Source organism: Capricornis sumatraensis, chromosome 9, assembly GCF_032405125.1.
Source record: "Capricornis sumatraensis isolate serow.1 chromosome 9, serow.2, whole genome shotgun sequence".
Taxonomy (NCBI): Eukaryota; Metazoa; Chordata; class Mammalia; order Artiodactyla; family Bovidae; genus Capricornis; species Capricornis sumatraensis.
The window spans coordinates 40,227,001-40,248,136 of NC_091077.1; the positions used below are offsets into that span (position 1 = coordinate 40,227,001).

The 21,136-nt window shown below is 47.7% G+C and overlaps 1 protein-coding gene across 1 annotated transcript; it reads right to left on the reverse strand.

Annotated features, from left to right (window-relative positions):
- Nucleotides 1-326: 326 nt before the first annotated feature.
- On the reverse strand, nt 327-10,091 carry LOC138085255 (BOLA class I histocompatibility antigen, alpha chain BL3-7-like). The gene is made up of 6 exons (XM_068979494.1): nt 10,008-10,091; nt 8,623-8,898; nt 1,261-1,536; nt 1,051-1,149; nt 681-722; nt 327-442 (listed from the first exon to the last, which is right to left on the reverse strand). Exons 1-6 carry the CDS (start codon nt 10,024-10,026, stop codon nt 417-419), a joined length of 738 nt encoding a protein of 245 aa, XP_068835595.1. The 5' UTR covers nt 10,027-10,091; the 3' UTR covers nt 327-416.
- Nucleotides 10,092-21,136: the final 11,045 nt, after the last annotated feature.

Here is a 21,136-nt window from a genome sequence, read left to right on the forward strand (position 1 = left end):
AGGGATAACTACTGCCCCCTCTTCCCACCCCCCAAACCAGAAATAATTAGACTTTTAAAAGGACTTTAGGAAGATGGTAAAGGCATCTTAGTGGCACAGACTGCTTGTAATAAGGCTGATGGGGATGAAGAGGGCTCAGTTTTGGGGTGGGGTGGGCCCATCACAGATCACATGAGCCAGCCAGTGTAGGAGGCCTTCAGGCCCTCCTGCTGCTGCTGCTACTGCTGCTAAGTCGCTCCAGTCGTGTCCAACTCTGTGCGACCCCATAGATGGCAGCCTACCAGGCTCCCCTGTCCCTGGGATTCTCCAGGCAAGAATACTGGAGTGGGTTCTCAGGCCCCCCTAACACCCCACAAAACACCTCCTTGTGACTTCTGTCAGGAGATGAGTTGAGCAGCTTCTGATCTTGCTGGGCTTTAAGAATTATGGGAGTCCTCTTCACCTGCAGGAAGAAAGGAAGGGAGGTGACCCCAACAGGCTCCCCAGCCCTCTACCAAATCCAGATGGTGGCTCTCTGGAGTGCTCCCTACCCCCTCTGCCTAGGGGCAGGATGGTGGCATGGGGCAGGGGGCTGAGGCCAGGGAAAGCATACACCCCATGCCCCACCCCCATCCTGAGTTCTAAGGCATCTCCGCCGTGTTGGGAACGTCTGGGGTTTCCTCTCCCCAACTGGTCCATACCACAGTCACCTGGGGCTTGCTCGTAAGGTTCCTTATTCCTGGCTGTGGAGAAAAAGAACACAGGAGACCCGGTGAGTGGTGGGTCCCCACCATCCCTCTTCCTCTCCCCAGCTCGGCCTTTCCCCAAGTCAGTCCCAGGTCTCCCCTGACTGTGGAATCCACAAGGTCCTCCTGGTGGTGTGCAACTGGGGTGGGGTGGGGATATGTGGGCTTTTCTACAGGTGGGGGACAGGGGGCAGGACCTCAGCAGTAGTTGCTGCTCCCAGGAGAAAACAGTTCTTGCTGCCACAGGGAAGGATACATTATATTGTTCCCTAAAAGGCTGTACCAGCCAGAGGGCTTCCCACTCCTTTGTTCCTTACCCACCTACCTTGAAGGCACTTGGTCAAACTCACAACACCGCCAATCACCAGCAAGATCAGGATGAGAGAGATAACCATGGCCATAAGTCCTGGATGAGAGGGCATTTCTAAGAAAGACAGAGAAAAGTGAGCACTCCCAAATCATGGGACTGTCTCTGGTCCCCTGGGACCCTCCCCTTCCCCTCCTCAGCCCCTCCCAGCCAAGCCCAGCTTCTTACCCCAGGACACAGTGAGCGTGTGATTCAGGCTGCTGTGCTGCACGTGGCACGTGTACTGGGTCTCATCCCCAGCCGGCACCCACACGGCCATCCACATCTGATAGGTGCCACCTCCACTGGGGCGTGTCTCCACATACTCAAGCTTTGAATTCAACTTCTTCTCACCCAGCCACCAGCTCAGTGAGATGTCTTGTGGATAGAAGCCCAGGGCCCAGCACCTCAGGGTGGTACCCCCATCCTGGGCTGAGTGCTTTGTCACCCGTACTGTGGGTGGTTCTGCAAGGAGAGGAGGAGGGAGGAAGACTGCTGAGTGGCTCTTCTCTACCTATCCCTTATGCTTAATTCTGGGCTTCTCCAGCATCTTCCAGGGTGGAGGACAAGGAAACGGGGACAAGGTCTCTCTCCAGGGGATGTACCCAATCACTGCTGCAGGCAGGGATGACCGATTTCCAGCTGCTACAAAGAAGCACTGACCTGTTAATTGCCATGAGGGGGACAGACTTCCTGTCCCCAACCTCCAAGGACCTACCTCTGTGGGGCTGTTGGGTCCAAGACTGACACACCCCCTTCTTCCTAAAGAGATCCTAGGGTTTTCTCACTGACTTTATTTACTTCCTCTGTGACTTCCTGCATACAGTAGGTACCTAATCAGTTCAGTTCAGTCACTCAGTCATGTCCGACTCTTTGCGACCCCGTGGACTGTAGCACTCCAGGCTTCCCTGTGCCATCATCAACTCCCGGAGTTTGCTCAAACTCATGTCCACCAAGTCGGTGATGCCATCCAACCACCTCATCCTCTGTCATCCCCTTCTCCTCCTTCCTTCAGTCCTTCCCAGCATCAGTCTTTTCCAATGAGTCAGTTCTTCCCATCAGGTGACCAAAGTATTGGAGTTTCAGCTTCAGCATCAGTCTTTCCAGTGAATATTTGGGGTTGGTTTCCTTTAGGATTGACTGGTTTGATCTCCTCACAGTCCAAAGGACTCTCAAGAGTATTCTCCAACACAACAGTTCAAAAGCATCAGTTCTTTGGTGCTCAGCCTTCTTTATAGTCCAACTTTCACACCCATACATGACTACTGGAAAAACCATAGCATTGACTAGATGGACCTTTGTTGGCAAAGTAATGTCTCTGCTTTTTCATATGCTGTCTAGATTGGTCATAGCTTTTCTTCCAAGGAGCAAGTGTCTTTTAATTTCATGGCTGCAATCATCATCTGCAGTGATTTTGGAACTCCCCAAAATAAAGTCTCTCACTGTTTCCATTGTTTCCCCATCTATTTGCCATGAAACACAGTCCTGCCCATCAACAGAAAATTGGATTTCAGATTTACTGAGCATGGCCCAGTAGAAGAGAGCTTCCAAAAAAACATCTACTTCTGCTTTATTGACTATATCAAAGCCTTTGACTGTGTGGATCACAATAAACTGTGGAAAATTCTGAAAGAGATGGGAATACTAGACCACCTGACCTGCCTCTTGAGAAATCTGTATGCAGGTCAGGAAGCAACAGTTAGAACTGGACATGGAAAAACAGACTGGTTCCAAATAGGAAAAGGAGTACGTCAAGGCTGTATATTGTCACTGTATATTGCTTATTTAACTTCTATGCAGAGTGCATCATGAGAAACGCTGAACTGGAAGAAACACAAGCTGGAATCAAGATTGCTGGGAGAAATATCAATAACCTCAGATAGGCAGATGACATCACCCTTATGGCAGAAAGTGAAGAACTAAAGAGCCTCTTGATGAAAGTGAAAGAGGAGAGTGCAAAAGTTGGCTTAAAGCTCAACATTCAGAAAACTAAGATCATGGCAGCCAGTGCCATCACTTCATGGCAAATAGATAGAGAAACAATGAGAGACTTTATTTTGGGGGACTCCAAAATCACTGCAGATGGTGACTGCAGCCATGAAATTAAAAGATGTTTACTCCTTGGAAGAAAAGTTATGACCAACCTAGACAGCATATTAAAAAGCAGAGACATTACTTGGCCAACAAAGGTCCATCTAGTTAAGGCTAGGGTTTTTCCAGTAGTCATGTACGGATGTGAGAGTTGAACTATAAAGAAAGCTGAGCACCGAAGAATTGATGCTTTTCCAACTGTGGTGTTGGAGAAGACTCTTGAGAGTCCCTTGGACTGCAAGATCAAACCAGTCCATCCTAAAGGAAATCAGTCCTGAATATTCATTGGAAGGACTGATGCTGAAGCTGAAACTCCAATACTTTGGTCACCTGATGGGAAGAACTGACTCATCTGAAAAGACCCTGATGCTGGGAAAGATTGAAGGCGGGAGAGAAGGGGACAACAGAGGATGAGCTGGTTGGATGGCATCACTGACTCAATGGACATGAGTTTGAGTAAACTCTGATAGTTGGTGATGGACAGGGAAGCTTGGCGTGCTTCAATCCACGGGGTCGTGAAGAATCAGACATGACTGAGCAACTGAACTGAACTGAACTGAACTGATCATGGCCCTGCCCATCAGAAGAAGACCCAGTTTCCCCTACAGTCAGTTGCTCCCATCAGGAAGTTTCCATAAGCCTCTTATCCTTATCTCTCAGAGGGCAGACAGAATGAAAACCACCATCACAGAAAACTAATCAAACTGATTGGAAAAGACTCTGATGCTGGGAGGGATTGGGGGCAAGAAAAGGGGACGACAAGGGATGAGATGGCTGGATAGCATCACCAACTTGATAGACATGAGTTTGAGTGAACTCCGGGAGCTGGTGATGAACAGGGAGGCCTGGTGTGCTGCAATTCATGGGGTTGCAAAGGGACGGACACAACTGAGCAACTGAACTGAACTGAACTGAATGAAACTGATCACATGGACCACAGCCTTGTCTAGCTCAATGAAACTATGAGCCAATCCGTGTATGGCCATGCAAGATGGACGGGTCATGGTGGAGAGTTCTGATAAAACGTGGTCCACTGGGGAAGGGAATGGCAAACCACTTCAGTATGCTTGCTTTGAGAACCCCATGAACAGTATGAAAAGGCAAAAACATATGACACTGAAAAAGGTAACTAATAAGAGATTGTTAAATTAGGACAAGAAGGATGACCCTCCCCTCACCCTGGAATGGAAGTGGTTTTGAGTGTGGGCTCTGAAGTTGGAGAGTCTGGGTCTGAAAGCCAGTCTGATTCCTGTCTACAATCCTCTGCCAGCACTCAGAGTCTTCCTTTATGATTCCTTCCTCTCAGTTGGGAGGAAAAGGGGATGACAGAGGATGAGATGGTTACATGGCATCACTGACTCAACAGACATGAGTGTGAGTAAACTCCAAGAGTTGGTGAAGGACAGGGAGGCCTGGCATGCTGCAGTCCATGAGGTCACAAGGAGTTGGACATGACTGAGTGACTGAACTGAATTGTACCATTTTCTACCAGGGAAGCTGGAGAATCCCATGGACAGAGGAGCCTGGTAGGCTATAGCTTATAGGATTGCAAGAGTTGGAGATAACTGAGCAGATGTGTAGTATAGTGTACCATTTTCTAGATTCATAAATATGTGTTAATATATGATATTTGTTTTTCTTTCTCTGACTTCACTCTGTATGACAGACTCTAGATCCAACCATGTCACTATAAAGTACGCAATTTCATTCCTTTTTATAGCTGAGTAATATTCCACTGTGGCCATGGAATTAAAAGATGCTTGCTCCTTGGAAGAAAAGCTATGACAAACCTAGACCGCATATTAAAAATCAGAGACATTACTTTGCGACGAAGGTCTGTATAATCAAAGCTATGGTTTTTCCAGTAGTTATGTATAGATATGAGAGTTGGACCATAAAGAAATCTGAGTGTTGAAGAACTGATGCTTCTGAAATGTGTGCTGGAGAAGACTCTTGAGAATCCCTTGGACTGCAAGGAGATCAAACCAGTCAATCCTAAAGGAAATCAGTTCTGAATATTCATTGGAAGGACTGATGCTGAAGCTGAAATTCCAATACTTTGGCCTGATGCAAAGAGCTGACTCATTGGAAAAGACCCTGCTTCTGGGAGGGATTGGGGGCAGGAGAAGGGGATGACAGAGGATGAGATGGCTGGATGGCATCACTGACTCGGAGCACATGAGTTTGAGTAAACTCCGGGAGTTGGTGATGGACAGGGAGGCCTGGTGTACTGCGATTCATGGGGTCACAAAGAGTTGGATGCGACTGAGCAACTGAACCAAACTGAACTGAACCCATCACTTTGCCTCTTGCTGGATTCCTTCTGTGCTGAGGCACAAAGAAACTGTTCCTTAGTAAGTCCAGACACGAGGTGAGTGATTCTAAGGAAAGATCATGGTTGGAGTTCCATGTGGGGTTTTGGCTGTGTTCAAGTCCTGGCCATGTGAGTTAGAGTCACAATCTGAGGTGAATGGTTTCACTTTCATGTCCTGGCTATTTTAAATAGTGCTGTAATGAACACTGGGGTACATATGCCTTTTTAAATTGTAGTTTTCTCAGGGTATATGCCAAGTAGTGGGATTGCTGAGTCATATGGTAGTTCTATTTTAAGGTTTTTAAGGAACCTTCATATTGTACTCCATAGTGACTGTATCAATTTACATTCCTACCAACAGTGCAAGAGGGTTCTGTTTTATCCACACCCTCTCCAGCATTTACTGTTTGTAGATTAAAAAAATATATATTTTATTTGTTTATTTATGGCTGCATAGGCTCTCTGTTGCGGCAAGTGGACTTCTCTCTAGTTTTGTTGATGCTCATTTAGTTGCCTCACAGGACGTGGGATCTTAGTTCCCTGACAGGGCTTGAATCCATGTCCCCTGCACTGCAAGGCAGATTCTTAACACTGGACCACCAGGGAAATCCCTGTTTGTAGATTTTTTGATGATGGCTGTTCTGACAAGTGTGAGATGATACCTTGTTGTAGTTTTGATTTGCATTTCTCTAATAATGAGTCCCATCACTTCATGGCAAATAGATGAGGAAACAGTGGGAACAGTGGCTGACTTTATTTTTCTGGGCTCCAAAATCACTGCAGATGGTGATTGCAGCCATGAAATTAAAAGACGCTTACTCCTTGGAAGGAAAGTTATGACCAACCTAGACAGCATATTAAAAAGCAGAGACATTACTTTGCCAACAAAGGTCTGTCTAGTCAAGGCTATGATTTTCCCTGAGGTGATGTATGGATGTGAAATTTGGGCTATAAAGAAAGCTGAGCACCAGTGAATTGATGCTTTTGAACTGTGGTGTTGGAGAAGACTCTTGAGAGTCCCTTGGACTGCAAGAAGATCCAACCAGTCCATTCTGAAGATCAGCCCTGGGATTTCTTTGGAAGGTATGATGCTAAAGCTGAAACTCCAGTACTTTGGCCACTTCATGTGAAGGGTTGACTCATTGGAAAAGACTTTGATGCTGGGAGGGATTGGGGGCAGGAGGAGAAGGGGACGACAGAGGATGAGATGGCTGGATGGCTCGATGGACATGAATCTGAGTGAACTCCGGGAGTTGGTGATGGACAGGGAAGCCTGGCGTGCTGCGGTTCATGGGGTAGCAAAGAGTTGGACATGACTGAGTGACTGAACTGAGCTGAATAATGAGTGACATTGAACATCTTTTTATGTATTTCTTGGCCATCTGTATATCTTCTTTGGAGAAATGTACTTAGGTCTTTACTCACTTTTTGATTGGGTTATTATTATTATTTTTTTAATATTAAGCTGCATGTTCTGTTCGTATATTTTGGAAATCAGTCCTTTGTCTGTTGCTTTGTTTACAAATATTTTCTTCCATTCTGAGGGTTGTCTTTTCCTCTTGTTTATGTTTTCTCTACCATGTAAAAGCTTTTAAGTTTGATGAAGTCCCATGTGTTTATTTTTGTCTAGGAGGTGGGTCATTACTCTAGGAGACGGGTCAAAAAGGATCTTGCTGCGATTTATGTTGAAGAGTATTCTGCCTGAGACTATCATTTGAATCACTGGACTCAGGGAAGCAGACTGCCTTCTGCAGTGTGAGTGGGTCCATCCACTCAACTGAAGATCTGAATAGAACAAAGAGATTGAGTAACAGGGAGCTCCTCTAGCATGATAGCTGAGCTGGAACACTGGTGTTTTCCTGCCTTCAGACTCAAACTGAAACACTGACTCTTCTTGGGTCTCAAACTTTCTATCATTTGAAGGAACCATACCACTAGTTCTCCCAGTTCTCAGGCCTTTAGTCTCAGACTGGAACTGCAACATTGGCTCTCCTGGGTCTCCAGCTTGCCAACCACAGATGGTGGAACTTAGCCACCATAGTCACATGAGCCAGTTCCTTGGAACACAACCCTTTCTCTCTCCCCATGTAGCTTGTTGGTTTTGCTTCTGTGAAGAATCCTCACTAAGCTCCCAGGTGAAGGACATAGGACAAACCTGGTGCTAAATGACAGTTTCACAGTACTCATTTAATGCACACCAATATGGTGCTTTGGAGAGGCTCGGCTATTATTACTATCCTCATCATACTGATGAAGAAACTCAAGTGCAGAGAAGGCGAGTAATGGGCACAAGGTCACACAGCCAGTTAATCCTGGAGCTGGGATGCGCTATCTGGAGGCTAGGCTCCAATGCCTGAGCTCTGTCCACCATGCTCTGCTCTCACAATCACATCATCTACTCCTGATGTTATCTGTCCTGTTACTATTACCTCAGCTGATTCATGTCCCACCATTCAATTGCCAGACATCCATGGTGTCCTGGGTGTTCTGATCAGCTCCACCCCTGGCAATCTCAGCCAGAAAGGCTTTCACCCTAGGCACCCCCAAGCACCCACCTTCCCTAGTGTCCACCCCAGCCTTTGTGTCTCTAGCCCTGGTTGGCTGGGGTCAGGAGCACAGCACCTGGAGTCTGGGGAGCACATTGAGCATGAGGAGTGTGAGGGTGGAAAGGGGAAAAAAGCTTCAGCTTCCCTGTCAGTCCTCAGTGGTCTAGGGAGAGGTGAGGGCTGCTGTTCTCCTGGAACCTGAGATCTATTTCCCAAGAAGCAGAGTTACAGGCTGGTAAATCCCCAAAGGACTTTAGGAGGACCTAGTTTGACCCACTTGCTCTGCAGATGAAGAAAATGAGACCCAGATTAACAGACTTTATTCCCAAGACCATTTTGAAACAGGGGAGACTCCAGAACTCCACACTCTATCTTATTTGGAGCGAAGACCTGAGGTCTGGGCTTTGTTCTTAGTCTGCAGCAAAAAGCAGTTGGCTAGCTGGCCATCTTTCTGGATCCCAGAGGGCTTGCCTGGGCCAAGGGGACACACCCTGGAGACACAGCCCACCTCTCATTCCCCAGAGACTTGTCTGTCAAATGGGATGGCTCTTGAGAATGGGAGCGTGAGGCCAATCTACATTGCCACAGGTTGAACCTTACCTCTCCAGGTGAATCTCTGGCCTCCCAGCTCCAGGTATCTGTGCAGGGAGGTGAGGCAGGGGCCTTCCAGGTAGGCTTTGTTGTACTCAGCATAGCAGCGCTCCGTCTCCAGTCTGGGCTTGGTCAACAGAGCCACGGGGTTAGCTGACACCCAGCTCAGAGTTTCCATGTCCAGTGACACATGGTCTTGCCCATCATAGCCAAACCGCCAGAAGCTGTTGGAGTGGCCATCTTCCTGGATCTCGCAGCCAAACATGCGATGAGTGCTATGCATGCCTGTGAGTACAGGTAAGAAAGCTGTCACTAGTGGGGACTGGGGGTCAAGTCCCTGATAGCCAGGGAGAAGCCCATCACCCACAGGGACATCAAAAAAGAGGGACAGGGCATCATCATTTAGAGAAAAATCTCCCAAGTAATTTTCATAAGCAGCCTGGGTTGAGAAACCTGCTAGGCCTCTCATGTGGGACAAATACCCCAGTTCATAATTAGACACATCCTTATTTCATATCCCACACTACTTGAAAGTGAAAGTTGCTCAGTTGTGTCCAACTGTGACCCCATGAACTATACAGTCCATGGAATTCTCCAGGCCAGATACTGGACTGGGTAGCCTTTCCCTTCTCCAGGGAATCTCCTCAACCCAGGGATCAAACCCAGGTCACCCACATTGCAGGCATATTCTTTCCCAGCTGAGCCATCAGGGAAGCCCACCTGTGGGTGTAAAATGTTCTCAATGGTAAGATTAAGTCATGCCATGCTTATCTTGGGGGCCTTTGGCTGATGCACAGCTCTTCTCAGTCTCAATCTTTTATATCCTTTCTATCTACTGATTCTTAGGCCTCTAGGGACCTGAGGCTTTTAGTCTGGGCATTTGCGTATCCAGGCACAGAGATGGACGGTGTTGTGTGAACAAGCTGTGCTCCATAAGCACTTCATTCAGAATAAGCAGCAGCCCTGGTGGTGGGCCCAAGCACACTGTTGCTGAGAGGGGGAAGCTGAGGTGGTGCCAGAGGGCCTGGGGATACTGCATGGGTGAGGATGAGGCAGGGAAATCCTCTCCCCATCAGCTGAGTTTCAGAGCCCAGGTTAGCTAAGGGGTAGGCAAGGGGTGAGGGGGAGACATCACGGGCCCCCAGCTCCTATGATGCTTGCTGCACTGGCTTGTGGGCTGGCTGCCGAAGCCACAATGGATTCTGAGGCCCTGAGGCCCCTGCTTGACTGTGGGGGAAGGAGACTGAAAAGAGCCAAGTATCAGAGGCTTGCCCCACATCCTCTGACAAGCACAGCTGCCCGGAGAGTGCAGAGGGTGAAGGAAGGAGAATGGGGCGTCCACCCAACATATCGCTGCTATGGTTGTGGTAGCCCATCGTTTGCCATGTCACCACCTGATGAATCTCTGCCCATTTCCTGTGCTTCTTGGTCTCTTTCTCCCAGTACTTGGCATTCATGGGCGTAATCCACGGAGCCTGGGGCTCAGCTTTGTCCACACGACTGTCATACCGGATAAAAGGCTGATCATCCACGTAGCCTACAGCAAGAAACTTAGGGAGGCTCGGGCCCGGCTCTGACAGGTCCAGGTAGTGGTAGCGGAGGGAGTGCGTCCCTGTGGAAACACAAACTGGTCTTGGGTTCACATAGATGACCAGGGTCTGCACCAGGCTTCAGTGTGCTGGGTGAGGTTGGCAGTAGAAACTTATCCAAGAGAATTCATTATGAGCAAGAATGTGTGTGTGCATGCTAAGTCGCTTCAGTCATGTCCAACTCTTTGCAATCCCATGGACTGTAGTCCACCAGGCTCCTCTGTCTGTGGGATTCTCCAGGCAAGAAAACTGGAGTAGGCTGCCACTCCTCCAGGGGCTCTTCCCAACCCAGGGATCAAACATGAGTCCCTATGTTTCCTGCATTGGCAGGCGGGTTCTTTACCACTAGCGCCACCTGGGAAGTCCATTAGCAAGAGTAAGCACTAGCAATTTCAGTGAAAAAAAAAATTATAAGGGCATCCAAAGAGATTAAATATAGACAGAACCAGTTGAACACTGAGGCCCAAGCTCATGCATTAAGGCTTATGGACTTTATTCTCAGAAAGTTTCTCAGCTCCTCATGCAGGGCCTACTTACTCATACTTTGTATTCATCTCTAGTGAGTGTGATGGTCTGGTTTCCAGTTTCTCACAAAAAGGGTGGGATATTTTTAAAAAGTTGGTTGCTTGGGAGCTTAATTTATGTGGTTAATTAAGCTTAATTCATTGCCCAGACATGCTTGAGAAAGGTTGGACATCATTCTTAGCTTGAACCATTACTGCCAAGCTGGTGGCACCTTGACTCCATTCCCCACTCCCTTCTGTTCCCACAGCAGACATTACTGTGTGTTAGTCGCTCAATCATGTCCGACTCTTTGTGATCCCAGGGACTGTATCCCACTGGGCTCCTCTGTCCATGGGATTCTCCAGGCAAGAAACCTGGAGTGGGTTGCCATTTCCTTCTCCAGGGGATCTTCCTGACCCAGGGATCAAACCCAGGTCTCCTGCACTGTAGGCAGATTCTTTACCATCTGAGCCACCAGGGAGGCGGAGAAGGCAGTGGCAACCCACTCCAGTACTCTTGCCTGGAAAATCCCATGGACGGAGGAGCCTGGTAGGCTGCAGTCCATGGGGTCGCTAAGAGTCAGGCACAATTGAGCGACTTCACTTTCACTTTTCACTTTCATGCTTTGGAGAAGGAAATGGCAACCCACTCCAGTGTTCTTGCCTGGAGAATCCCAGGGACGGGGGAGCCTGGTGGGCTGCCGTCTATGAGGTCGCACAGAGTCGGACACGACTGGAGCAACTTAGCAGCAGCAGCAGCAGCACCAGGGAGGCTGAAGACTAGTTGATCTCTTATCTCTTTCAGTCCAATGCTGCCTCTCTACCGTAACTCCAAACTCACTGATTTAACTTGGTGCTGGAGATGAAATCTACTTAGCAGCCAGTCCTGACTCAAGCTATTCAAATAAACGCTGTATCTTAAACTCAGGTCAAATTTCTCAGAGATATCCCTGGCTTGCTTTCGTACTTAACTTTTAAAAGTTTTGCTCAGAAGTTTTTATCCCTAAAACTCCTGTCTCTGTGTTATCTTTCTCCAGAGCACTGGAGAGAGTATGCATTTGCACTGACTAGAGAGTATGCATTTGTTTGTCTTGTTAATGGACTCTTTCCTCTGCAGTGTCAGCTCTCCAAAGGTCTGGGATTCCTGTATGGATTGTTCTGTTTCCTTCAGCACCTAGAACAGCTTCTGGCCTACAGTGGGTGCTCATTGGTTGAACATTCACATGTGAAAGGAGTCAAACACATCTCTACACTCACAGCTCTCTTTTTATTGCCTCCTTGTTACTTCAGGCTATACCAAACTCTGGCCAGGTCCTCTGTACCTCCTGTTTCTTCTGCCCCAGGCATCCCCCTATCTGTTTTCTCTCAGCCACTCTCCACATCCCTCAGGTTTCAGTCAAGCATCCCTTCCTCCAGGAAGTCCTCCTGATTTCAGCCTGATGTCTCACACAGGGATCTCAAGAGTGTCCTGTGCTCCCTGTGAAACTATGGATTTCATGAGGGTGGGAAGTCCATCTGCCCTCTATTTATCCAGGGCCTAGCACACAACTGGAAGTTGCTAAATTGGACAAAAAACAAGAACATGAATGGTATGAGGATAATCAGAGTTGCTATTTTTGGAGTGACCACTGTGCCTGCACTGGTTTAACTCCTCCTCATTCACTATCTTAGTTCATCCTTACAATAAACCTAAGAGGTCACTGTGATTGGTCCCATTTTACAGATAAGGGAATCAAGGCCCAGGGGAGACCAAGTGTAGTACTCAAAGGCATGCACTAGAATGAGGGCAGCCCAGATTCTCTCCCCAGGGACTGCTCTCTTCTTCTAAACTGAGAAAAGGGATGCTGTCTTCTCATGCCTGGAGAAACCTCCTCATGGGAGGCAAGAGTGGTCAATGTTAGGAATGTTTGAGTGAAGGGTTAACGTCAGGCCTGAACCGGTGTGGGCCTCCTGGGAAATGACTGAATTATCTCTCGTGGTGCTGTTTCCTTGCACATCTTTGAGTTAAGGGCAGTGTGGGGGTACTCCTGTGCTGGCAGCTGTGAATGGGCACAAAGTTCTTTGGGGGAGAACAGAGGCTATGATTTCTCCATGTCAAGGTGATCCACCCACTCCTTGGCTCTGATCTGCAGCAGCTCTACCTGCCCTGGAAGTGAGGGACAGAAAAGATCCTGTGTCTTTGTGTAGGTGGTACTCTCTACCTTCCAGACTGGGGTCAGTGCCAGGTACTGTGGGACCAAGGCAGGAGGAAGTGGGGGCTACATGGCAGGCATCCAGTGGCATCTGCTCCTGCAGTGACATGGCCTAAGGAAGTTGCTACATGCCCATTGTTGTTTCAGGGCCTGCATGAACAATCCACCCTAACTCTCCACTGCCATTCCTAGTCTCTTGGCCACATGGCTGGTCTTCAAAAAGGAGCAGTCCTGCACCCCATTAGCCTGGCCTCCTTCTTCCTCTGACCATGGTTGGGAAGGAAGGAGCCAGCCCCTTTGCCACCCAGGCCAGGAGATGTTTTTGCATCTTCCCCACCTCCGAAAGAGATGGGAATACCAGACCACCTGACCTGCCTCTTGAGTAACCTATATGCAGGTCAGGAAGCAACAGTTAGCACTGGACATGGAACAACAGACTGGTTCCAAATAGGAAAAGGAGTGCGTCAAGGCTGTATATTGTCACCCTGCTTATTTAACTTCTATGCAGAGTACATCATGAAAAACGCCGGGCTGGAAGAAGCACAAGCTGGAATCAAGATTGCCGGGAGAAATATCAATAACCTCAGATATGCAGATGACACCACCCTTATGGCAGAAAGTGAAGAGGAACTAAAAAGCCTCTTGATGAAAGTGAAAGAGGAGAGTGAAAAAGTTGTCTTAAAGCTCAACATTCAGAAAACAAAGATCATGGCATCTGGTCCCATCACTTCATGGGAAATAGATTGGGAAACAGTGCAAACAGTGTCAGACTTTATTTTTTTGGGCTCCAAAATCACTGCAGATGGTGACTGCAGCCATGAAATTAAAAGATGCTTACTCCTTGGAAGGAAAGCTATGACCAACCTAGATAGCATATTCAAAAGCAGAGACATTACTTTGCCAACAAAGGTCTGTCTAGTTAAGGCTATGGTTTTTCCAGTGGTCATGTATGGATGTGAGAGTTGGGCTGTGAAGAAAGCTGAGCGCCAAAGAATTGATGCTTTTGAACTGTGGTGTTGGAGAAGACTCTTGAGAGTCCCTTGGACTGCAAGGAGATCCAACCAGTCCATTCTAAAGGAGATCAGTCCTGGGTGTTCTTTGGAAGGAATGATGCTAAAGCTGAAACTCCAATACTTTGGCCACCTCATGCGAAGAGTTGACTCATTGGAAAAGAGTCTGATGCTGGGAGGGATTGGGGGCAGGAGGAGAAGGGGATGACAGAGGATGAGATGGCTGGATGGCATCACCGACTCGATGGAGATAAGTTTGAGTGAACTCCAGGAGATGGTGATGGACAGGGAGCCCTGGCATGCTGCAGTTCATGGGGTCGCAAAGAGTCGGACATGACTAAGTGACTGAACTGAACTGAACTGAACACCTCCCCTACGATCCATATAACACTGCCAGTCCCTAGCTGCATGGCTTTGAGGAAGTTATTTCAATGCTCCAGGCCTTGGTTTCCTCATCTGTAGGTAGGCTCAATTAACTGACCTGCTCCACAGTACTGGAGCATCCAATGAGATAATGAACATATGAAAAAGTACAGGCATGGGGCAGGCTTCCCAGGTGGCTCAGTGGTTAAAGAAAAAAAACGCCTGCAGTGCGGGAGACTCAGGTTAAATCCCTAGGTCAGGAAGATTCCCTGGAGAAAGAGATGGAAACCTACTTGAGTACTCTTGTCGGGGAAATCCCATGGACAGAGGAGCCTGGTAGGCTACTGTCCCTGGGGTCGCAAAGGGTCCGACATGACTGAGTGACTAAACAGGCATGGAGACAGCACCTTCTTAGGTGCTTAGTCTCAGTCTTTTCCTATTCTGGAGGCAGAGGTGGCCTTGGGAAGGAGAGAGCTGGAGTTTGGGGTGGGGTGGGAAAGATGCCTGGGTCAGCTCTCTGGAGGCCAGGTCTCAGCCCCTGGGACACTGTCCAGAGGCCCTGGCCTCTGTATCCTCTATCCTGGTAGAGTTTCCCCACCCCAAGACAGTCCTCCAGATTCCTAGACAGTGGACATGGCCTCCTGCAGGCTGGGTGCTCCTGGCCTCCACCATCCTAGCCTTTCTTCAGGAGGCAGACAAGGTCTTACCTCTAGGCCACGACTTGTTTTCCAACTTCAGGTTTGCCAGTTCTGCTATCAGCACCTTTGCCATGGAAGCTGGGCCATCAGCCACCAAGGGCAGCCCCCAGGGACTCTCTGCAAGGAGGAAATGGAAAAGAATAGTATGAATCTTAAGGCATAAACATCCTTCCCATCCTTGTGTTCGCTGGGAGAGATAGTATGGAATGACAACAATGAGAGGCACATTGGAAGGGAAGAGGAACATGGGGGTTTTGCCTCAGGAGTGATAGGAAATTTCCCCAGCAGGCAGGCACAAAGCCAGGAGAGCAGCCAGGACTGGGATGTCTCCATCTGGCTGCTTAACACCACCCAGCAGCTTTGACAATCCTGCCACTGACATGGATTTACTTGGTTTGGAGGTAAAGGAAGGCTGGACACTGGCAGGCGTTGAAACCTCCCAGGTGATGCTCATATGCTGCCAGAAGGAGAACCCATGCACTCCTGCCTGGCTCAGCCCTGCCCAGCGGCTCAGCTAGGCAGCCCTGACCTCTCCCTTTGCAATATTGCTCATTTGACAAACATCTGCTTGTTGTTTAAGGAACACTGGAATGGGTTGCCATTTCCTTCATTAAAAAAAAATAACAGATTATATATTTAGTAGGAGAAACAGAACATGCATATACATCTTTGGAGAAATACATATTCATTTTCTGAGGACATATGTATATTTAGTATATGAAACAGAACACCCAGATACAGAAATCCTCCCCCACATTTTTATGTTCAAGGACATTTATTATACCATTCTTTTTTAAAAATTAATTTAATTGGAGGATAGTCACTTTACAATATTGTGCTGGTTTTTTGCCATACATCAACATGAATTGGCCACAGGTATACGTGTGTTCTCCCCATCGAACCCTCTTTCCACCTCCCTCCCCACCCTATCCCTCTGGGTTGTCCCAGAGCACGGGCTCTGGGTGCCCTGCTTCATGCATCAAACTTGCACTGGTCATCTATTTTACATATGGTAATGTACATGTTTCACTGTTATTCTCTCAAGTTACCCCATCCTTTCCTTCTCTCACTGAGTTCAAAAGTCTGTTCTTTACATGTGTGTCTCCTTTGCTTGGCAGGTGAATTCTTTACCGCTAAGCCACCAGGGAAGCCCTGAATCCTCCTATTGCATTCAGGAGCCTCAACTTGGACGTAAAAAATAACCTCTTTATTTTCACTAAGCTCTAGCTGAAGTTTGGCCCATCTTCCATGCTGAATGAAAGTTCAGCAGGATTAGCAGCAGCAGTGCAGTGGTCCATGATAGAATCCACAGATGTTTTCCAATCACATGACAGTGGTTTCAGATACCTGTAAACATGCTTTACCCTCAATACTTACAAATTCTGGAAATTGTTACTATTTAATGGGTGATTTAATGTGTTAATTAGAAGCACATATATTACATATGACAAATTTATATTTATAGCTAAAATTTTTAGTAGCTTATAAAGATATAATTTGGATCCTTTGCAATCGTATGTATTTCATTTATGTATTAAAAACATTCTGAGACAAGGCCCAAGTGCAAACATGGTTAAAAACTGAAAAAAAGAGGAAAAAAAATCTCCGAATCTGGATCCCAGTGTTGCCCCCTAGCGTCCCCTCCGGGCCCTATTTTAAATCTGTAAATTGTACATGTTGAATTTTCTACAGCGAAAATGGCTTCTTGTACTTGAAGCCTTTAGTACAGAGCCTGGAATAAAGGACATCAGCTATTGTTACTGCCATGACAGTGGACACTCCCGGTCTGTGCTAATAATCTTCAGGCCTCTGGGCAGTTAGGATGGGTGGTGCTCGGTGGGGGTGATCGGGAATCCAGCAGGGGAGAGGATCAGCTCTGCAGTTCTGCCTGCAGAATGGAAATTGGAAAAGTATGGAAATTCCCCACCAAGTCAAAAAAATCCTTGCTGCTCCCCTCACCCGCTACCTCAACAAGGAGCTGCCCGGGCCACGCGAGATAACCTCTGCAGCGAGCCAGGGAGGCCTATATATAGCAATGAGCAGGTGCCTCGTCAAGCAAGCAAGCAGAGGCCTGTGCAGTTTCCAAGGCCGCGCTCAGATTCCTGCCCCCAAGGAGCTTTTCTCCGGGGCCTTCCTGGAGGACCAGGTCTGGGAGCCGAGTGCGAGCGGCGTCCTCCAGACGGGCCAAGGGATCCCCAGGAAGCTGTGGCTTCGGCTATCTTGGGTCAGCTCTCTGAATGACCATGCTCTCCTCTCCTCCAAACCCGGAATGGCCTTTGTGTTCTTGGAGGATCTTTCCCTAGCAGCGCCTCCCGACCCCCGCCGCCCCTGTTTACCTGCCGCTCCCTTCTGCACCAGTCCCAACAGCAGTAGCAGCAGCGGCAGCAGTGGTGGTAGCGGCGGCCGCGGGTGCTGCGCACTCCCGGAACTACGAGGCCACCGGGTCGCCAGCCTCACGCACCGCGCGAGGGCGCCGGTGCCCGGGGGGTCCGCCTTCAATTGTGCTAACGCCGGCCGCCTCCCCTCCCCGGTCCCCGGCGGGTGAGCGCTCAGTTCCCTCTGGGCCGCGGAGGGCGCGAACCCACCCTGGCTCAGGTTCAGACTTCCGCGTGGGACACCGGCGCACAACTGGGACCCGCCCCCCGCTCCTCGATGGCTCCCTCTGCTGGTCCTCGGAAGAAAAACAGGAACGAAAACCAATCGATTAATTGTGAAATACAGCCTCACAGCCTTTCGTGTATACTACCTCACGAAAGTAGACCAGGCGGTGAAGCTCACGTTATAGCCGTCTGGCAAGTCGAGAGGTGTCTCCGACAACTGTCGTGATTCTAAAACTCTTGTGGTTTCTGTTGGGGACCAAGGCACCGCTCCTGCTAACCTCACTGAGCTTTCTTACCTCCATGCATCAGGAAAGAACCGCGAAATTTCAAATAGAAGTTAGTGAAAATAAAGGTTATTTTCCCCATCTGGGTTCACAGAACCCCTGAATTCTCACTAGGGACTCTCTTGTTCAGAAAAATGGTTTTCAGCCCAGCGTTCTGATATTTGAAAATTCATAAGGAGGGCTCTGGTGATCCTGATTGGAGTTAGTGAGGGGAGCAATTTTCACATCAGAGGAAGGGAGCAGGAGTGTCAGATGTGCAGTCCAGTCTGGGGACTACGACACAAATGGTGTCCTGCCAGCTAACAGGAGGAAAGGAACCAGACTGTAATGATCTGTGTCTAGAATACAATGTTTGTTAAGTTTTAATATTGTCAAAAGAACACACGGAGTGAAAAGAATAGAGGAAGGTGGGCATCAGAAAGTTTAAGCAAATACAAATTTGTATGTAAAGGAAAAAACCTACAAAATTAATGAATCTGCATTATGATATGATTATTATACTCACAAAGATTGGGACGTAGCTGCAGACATTGTTGTTTTTCTCTTGTTCAGTGGTGTCTGACTCTTTGCAACCCCATGGGACTGCACCTCTACAGACTTCCCTGTCCTTCACCATTTCCCAGAGCTTGCTCAGATTCATGTCCTTTGAGTTGATGATGAAATCCAACTATCTCATCCTCTGTCACTCCTTTCTCCTCCTGCCCTCAATCTTTCCCAGGATCAGGGTCTTTTTCAATGAGTCGGCTCTTAACGTCAGGTGGCCAAAGTATTGGAGTTTCAGCTTCAGCATCAGTCCTTACAATAAATATTCAGGGTTGATTTTCTTTAGGATTGACTGGTTTGACTTCCTTGCTGTCCAAGGGACTCTCAAGAGTCTTCTCCAGCGCCACAATTCGAAAACATCAATTCTTCAGTGCTTAGCCTTTTTTATGGTCCAACTCTCACATCCATACATGACTACTGGAAAAACTATAGCTTTGACTATATAGACCTCCTTTGCTGGCTGGGTGATGTCTCTGCTTTTTAATATGCTGTCTAGGTTTGACATAGCTTTGAAAGTTATTTTTCTAGATAATCCAGGTTTATTTGGGGGGCCAAATCAAATAAAGCAACCTGGTTAGCTTTGGTTTGTTTCAAGGTGTAAAGTGGGGTAACCAACAGCCCTGGTTTTAGTATTGAAGGTTCTGCATCCCAGAAGACCCGTCAGCCATGTACAAACCAGGACAGTTGGCTATATGACATGATAGGCCTGCTCATAAGGAAGCAAGCAACTGTCATTTTTGCTTCTTTTGTACACACTGAATCTTTCAGGAAGGCAGCTGTGCTGCAGATGAAAGAGAGGTTGTACTTTGTGCTGTGGGGTACTTTACCAAGAGAGGCTTTCTGTAGTGTGGTGTCAGCCTCAGGGATGCTCCAGATTGTCCACACTGCACACTCAAATCAGTCTGCTTTTATAGCTGTCATATTTACAGAATTTTTTTGCATACATGTAACTACCTATGTCATCAGTTTATTTTGTATATAATCAGCTGAAACATTTAACTATTCAAACATGTTATTATTTTACATATTATAATTTAATTTTTAATACTTTTTGTTATAATTACAGCACTACATTGACTCCAATTTATAATTCTATGGGTTGTTGTTCAGTTGCCAAGTTGGACTCTACAACCCCATGGACTGTGGCACGCCAGGCATCCCTGTTTCTCACCGTCTCTCAGAGTTTGCCCAAGTTCGTGTCCATTGAGTCAATGATGCCATGCAACCATCTCATCCTCTGTCACCCTCTTCTCCTTCTGCCTTCATGAATCATTGCCTTGTTAAATGAAGGGGCTTGGGTATCTCAATGAAGCTATGAGTCATGCCATGCAGGGCCGCCCAAGACAGATGGGTCACAGTGGAGAGTTCTGACAAAACGTGGTCCACTGGAGGAGGGAATGGCAAACCACTTTAGTATTCTTGTGGTGAGAACCCCATAAATTGTATAGAAAGGCAAAAATTCTATAGGTATATAGATTAAATTATCTTTGAATTTCTCTTCAGAAAGAAAATGATGTTATAAAATATTTGTAACAAGGAGAGCTATTCTGATGGGGCTTTGATACCCACAACTGGTAAAACTTGGATCCTGAGCAGGAAGAGGGGCCAGGCCCTTAGAGGTGGTGAGAATTGACCTAGTTCTTGACAAAGGGGGCAAGGAAGATGAAGGTGTAGGATGAAAGGCAATTCTGGGCAGGGAAATACAAGGAGAGTGGTGTGTGGGGAGAAGCAGGAAATGCTGGGCGGTGGGGGGGATGGGTGGAAGCAAAGCCCACAGAGCTGAGGGTTGTTGGGGGCCTGATCACAGAGGGTCTTGAGTGAAGAACTAAGGAATCTGCATGCTGACCTCAAGGTGTAAGCAGTCAGATCCAACCATCCATTCAGCTGGGCAGGAGTGTCTGCTCTGCAGCAGGTGCTTGGCACAGGCAGGAACCAGGTAAGGTTACTGCCAGGAGTAAGTCCACAGTCTGGAAAAAGGTGATTTATATTCATTATCCTAGTAAACAGCTAAAACCAACGCATAAATAATGGAGGATGGATCAGACAAGTGCTGGTCCAAACCCTTTACTTACAGCTGCCATTCATTCCACTCAATAACCTCTGAGTTCAGTTCAGTTCAGTGGCTCAGTTGTGTCCGACTCTTTGAGACCCCATGAATTGCAGCACGCCACGCCTCCCTGTCCATCATCAACTCCGGGAGTTCACTCAGACTTACGTCCATCGAGTCAGTAATGCCATCCAGCCATCTCATCCTCTGTCGTCCCCTTCTCCTCCTGCCCCCAATCTCTCCCAGCATCAGAGTCTTTTCCAATGAGTCACCTCTTCGCATGAGGTGGCCAAAGTACTGGAGTTTCAGCTTTAGCATCATTCCTTCCAAAGAAATCCCAGGGCTGATCTTCAGAATGGACTGGTTGGATCTCCTTGCAGTCCAAGGGACTCTCAAGAGTCTTCTCCAACACCACACTTCAAAAGCATCAATTCTTCGGTGTTCAGCCTTCTTCACAGTCCAACTCTCACATCCATACATGACCACAGGAAAAACCATAGCCTTGACTAGACGGACCTTAGTTGGCAAAGTAATGTCTCTGCTTTTGAATATGCTATCTAGGTTGGTCATAACTTTTCTTCCAAGGAGTAAGCGTCTTTTAATTTCATGGCTGCAATCACCATCTGCAGTGATTTTGGAGCCCCCCGAAATAAAGTCTGACACTGTTTCCACTGTTTCCCAATCTATTTCCCAT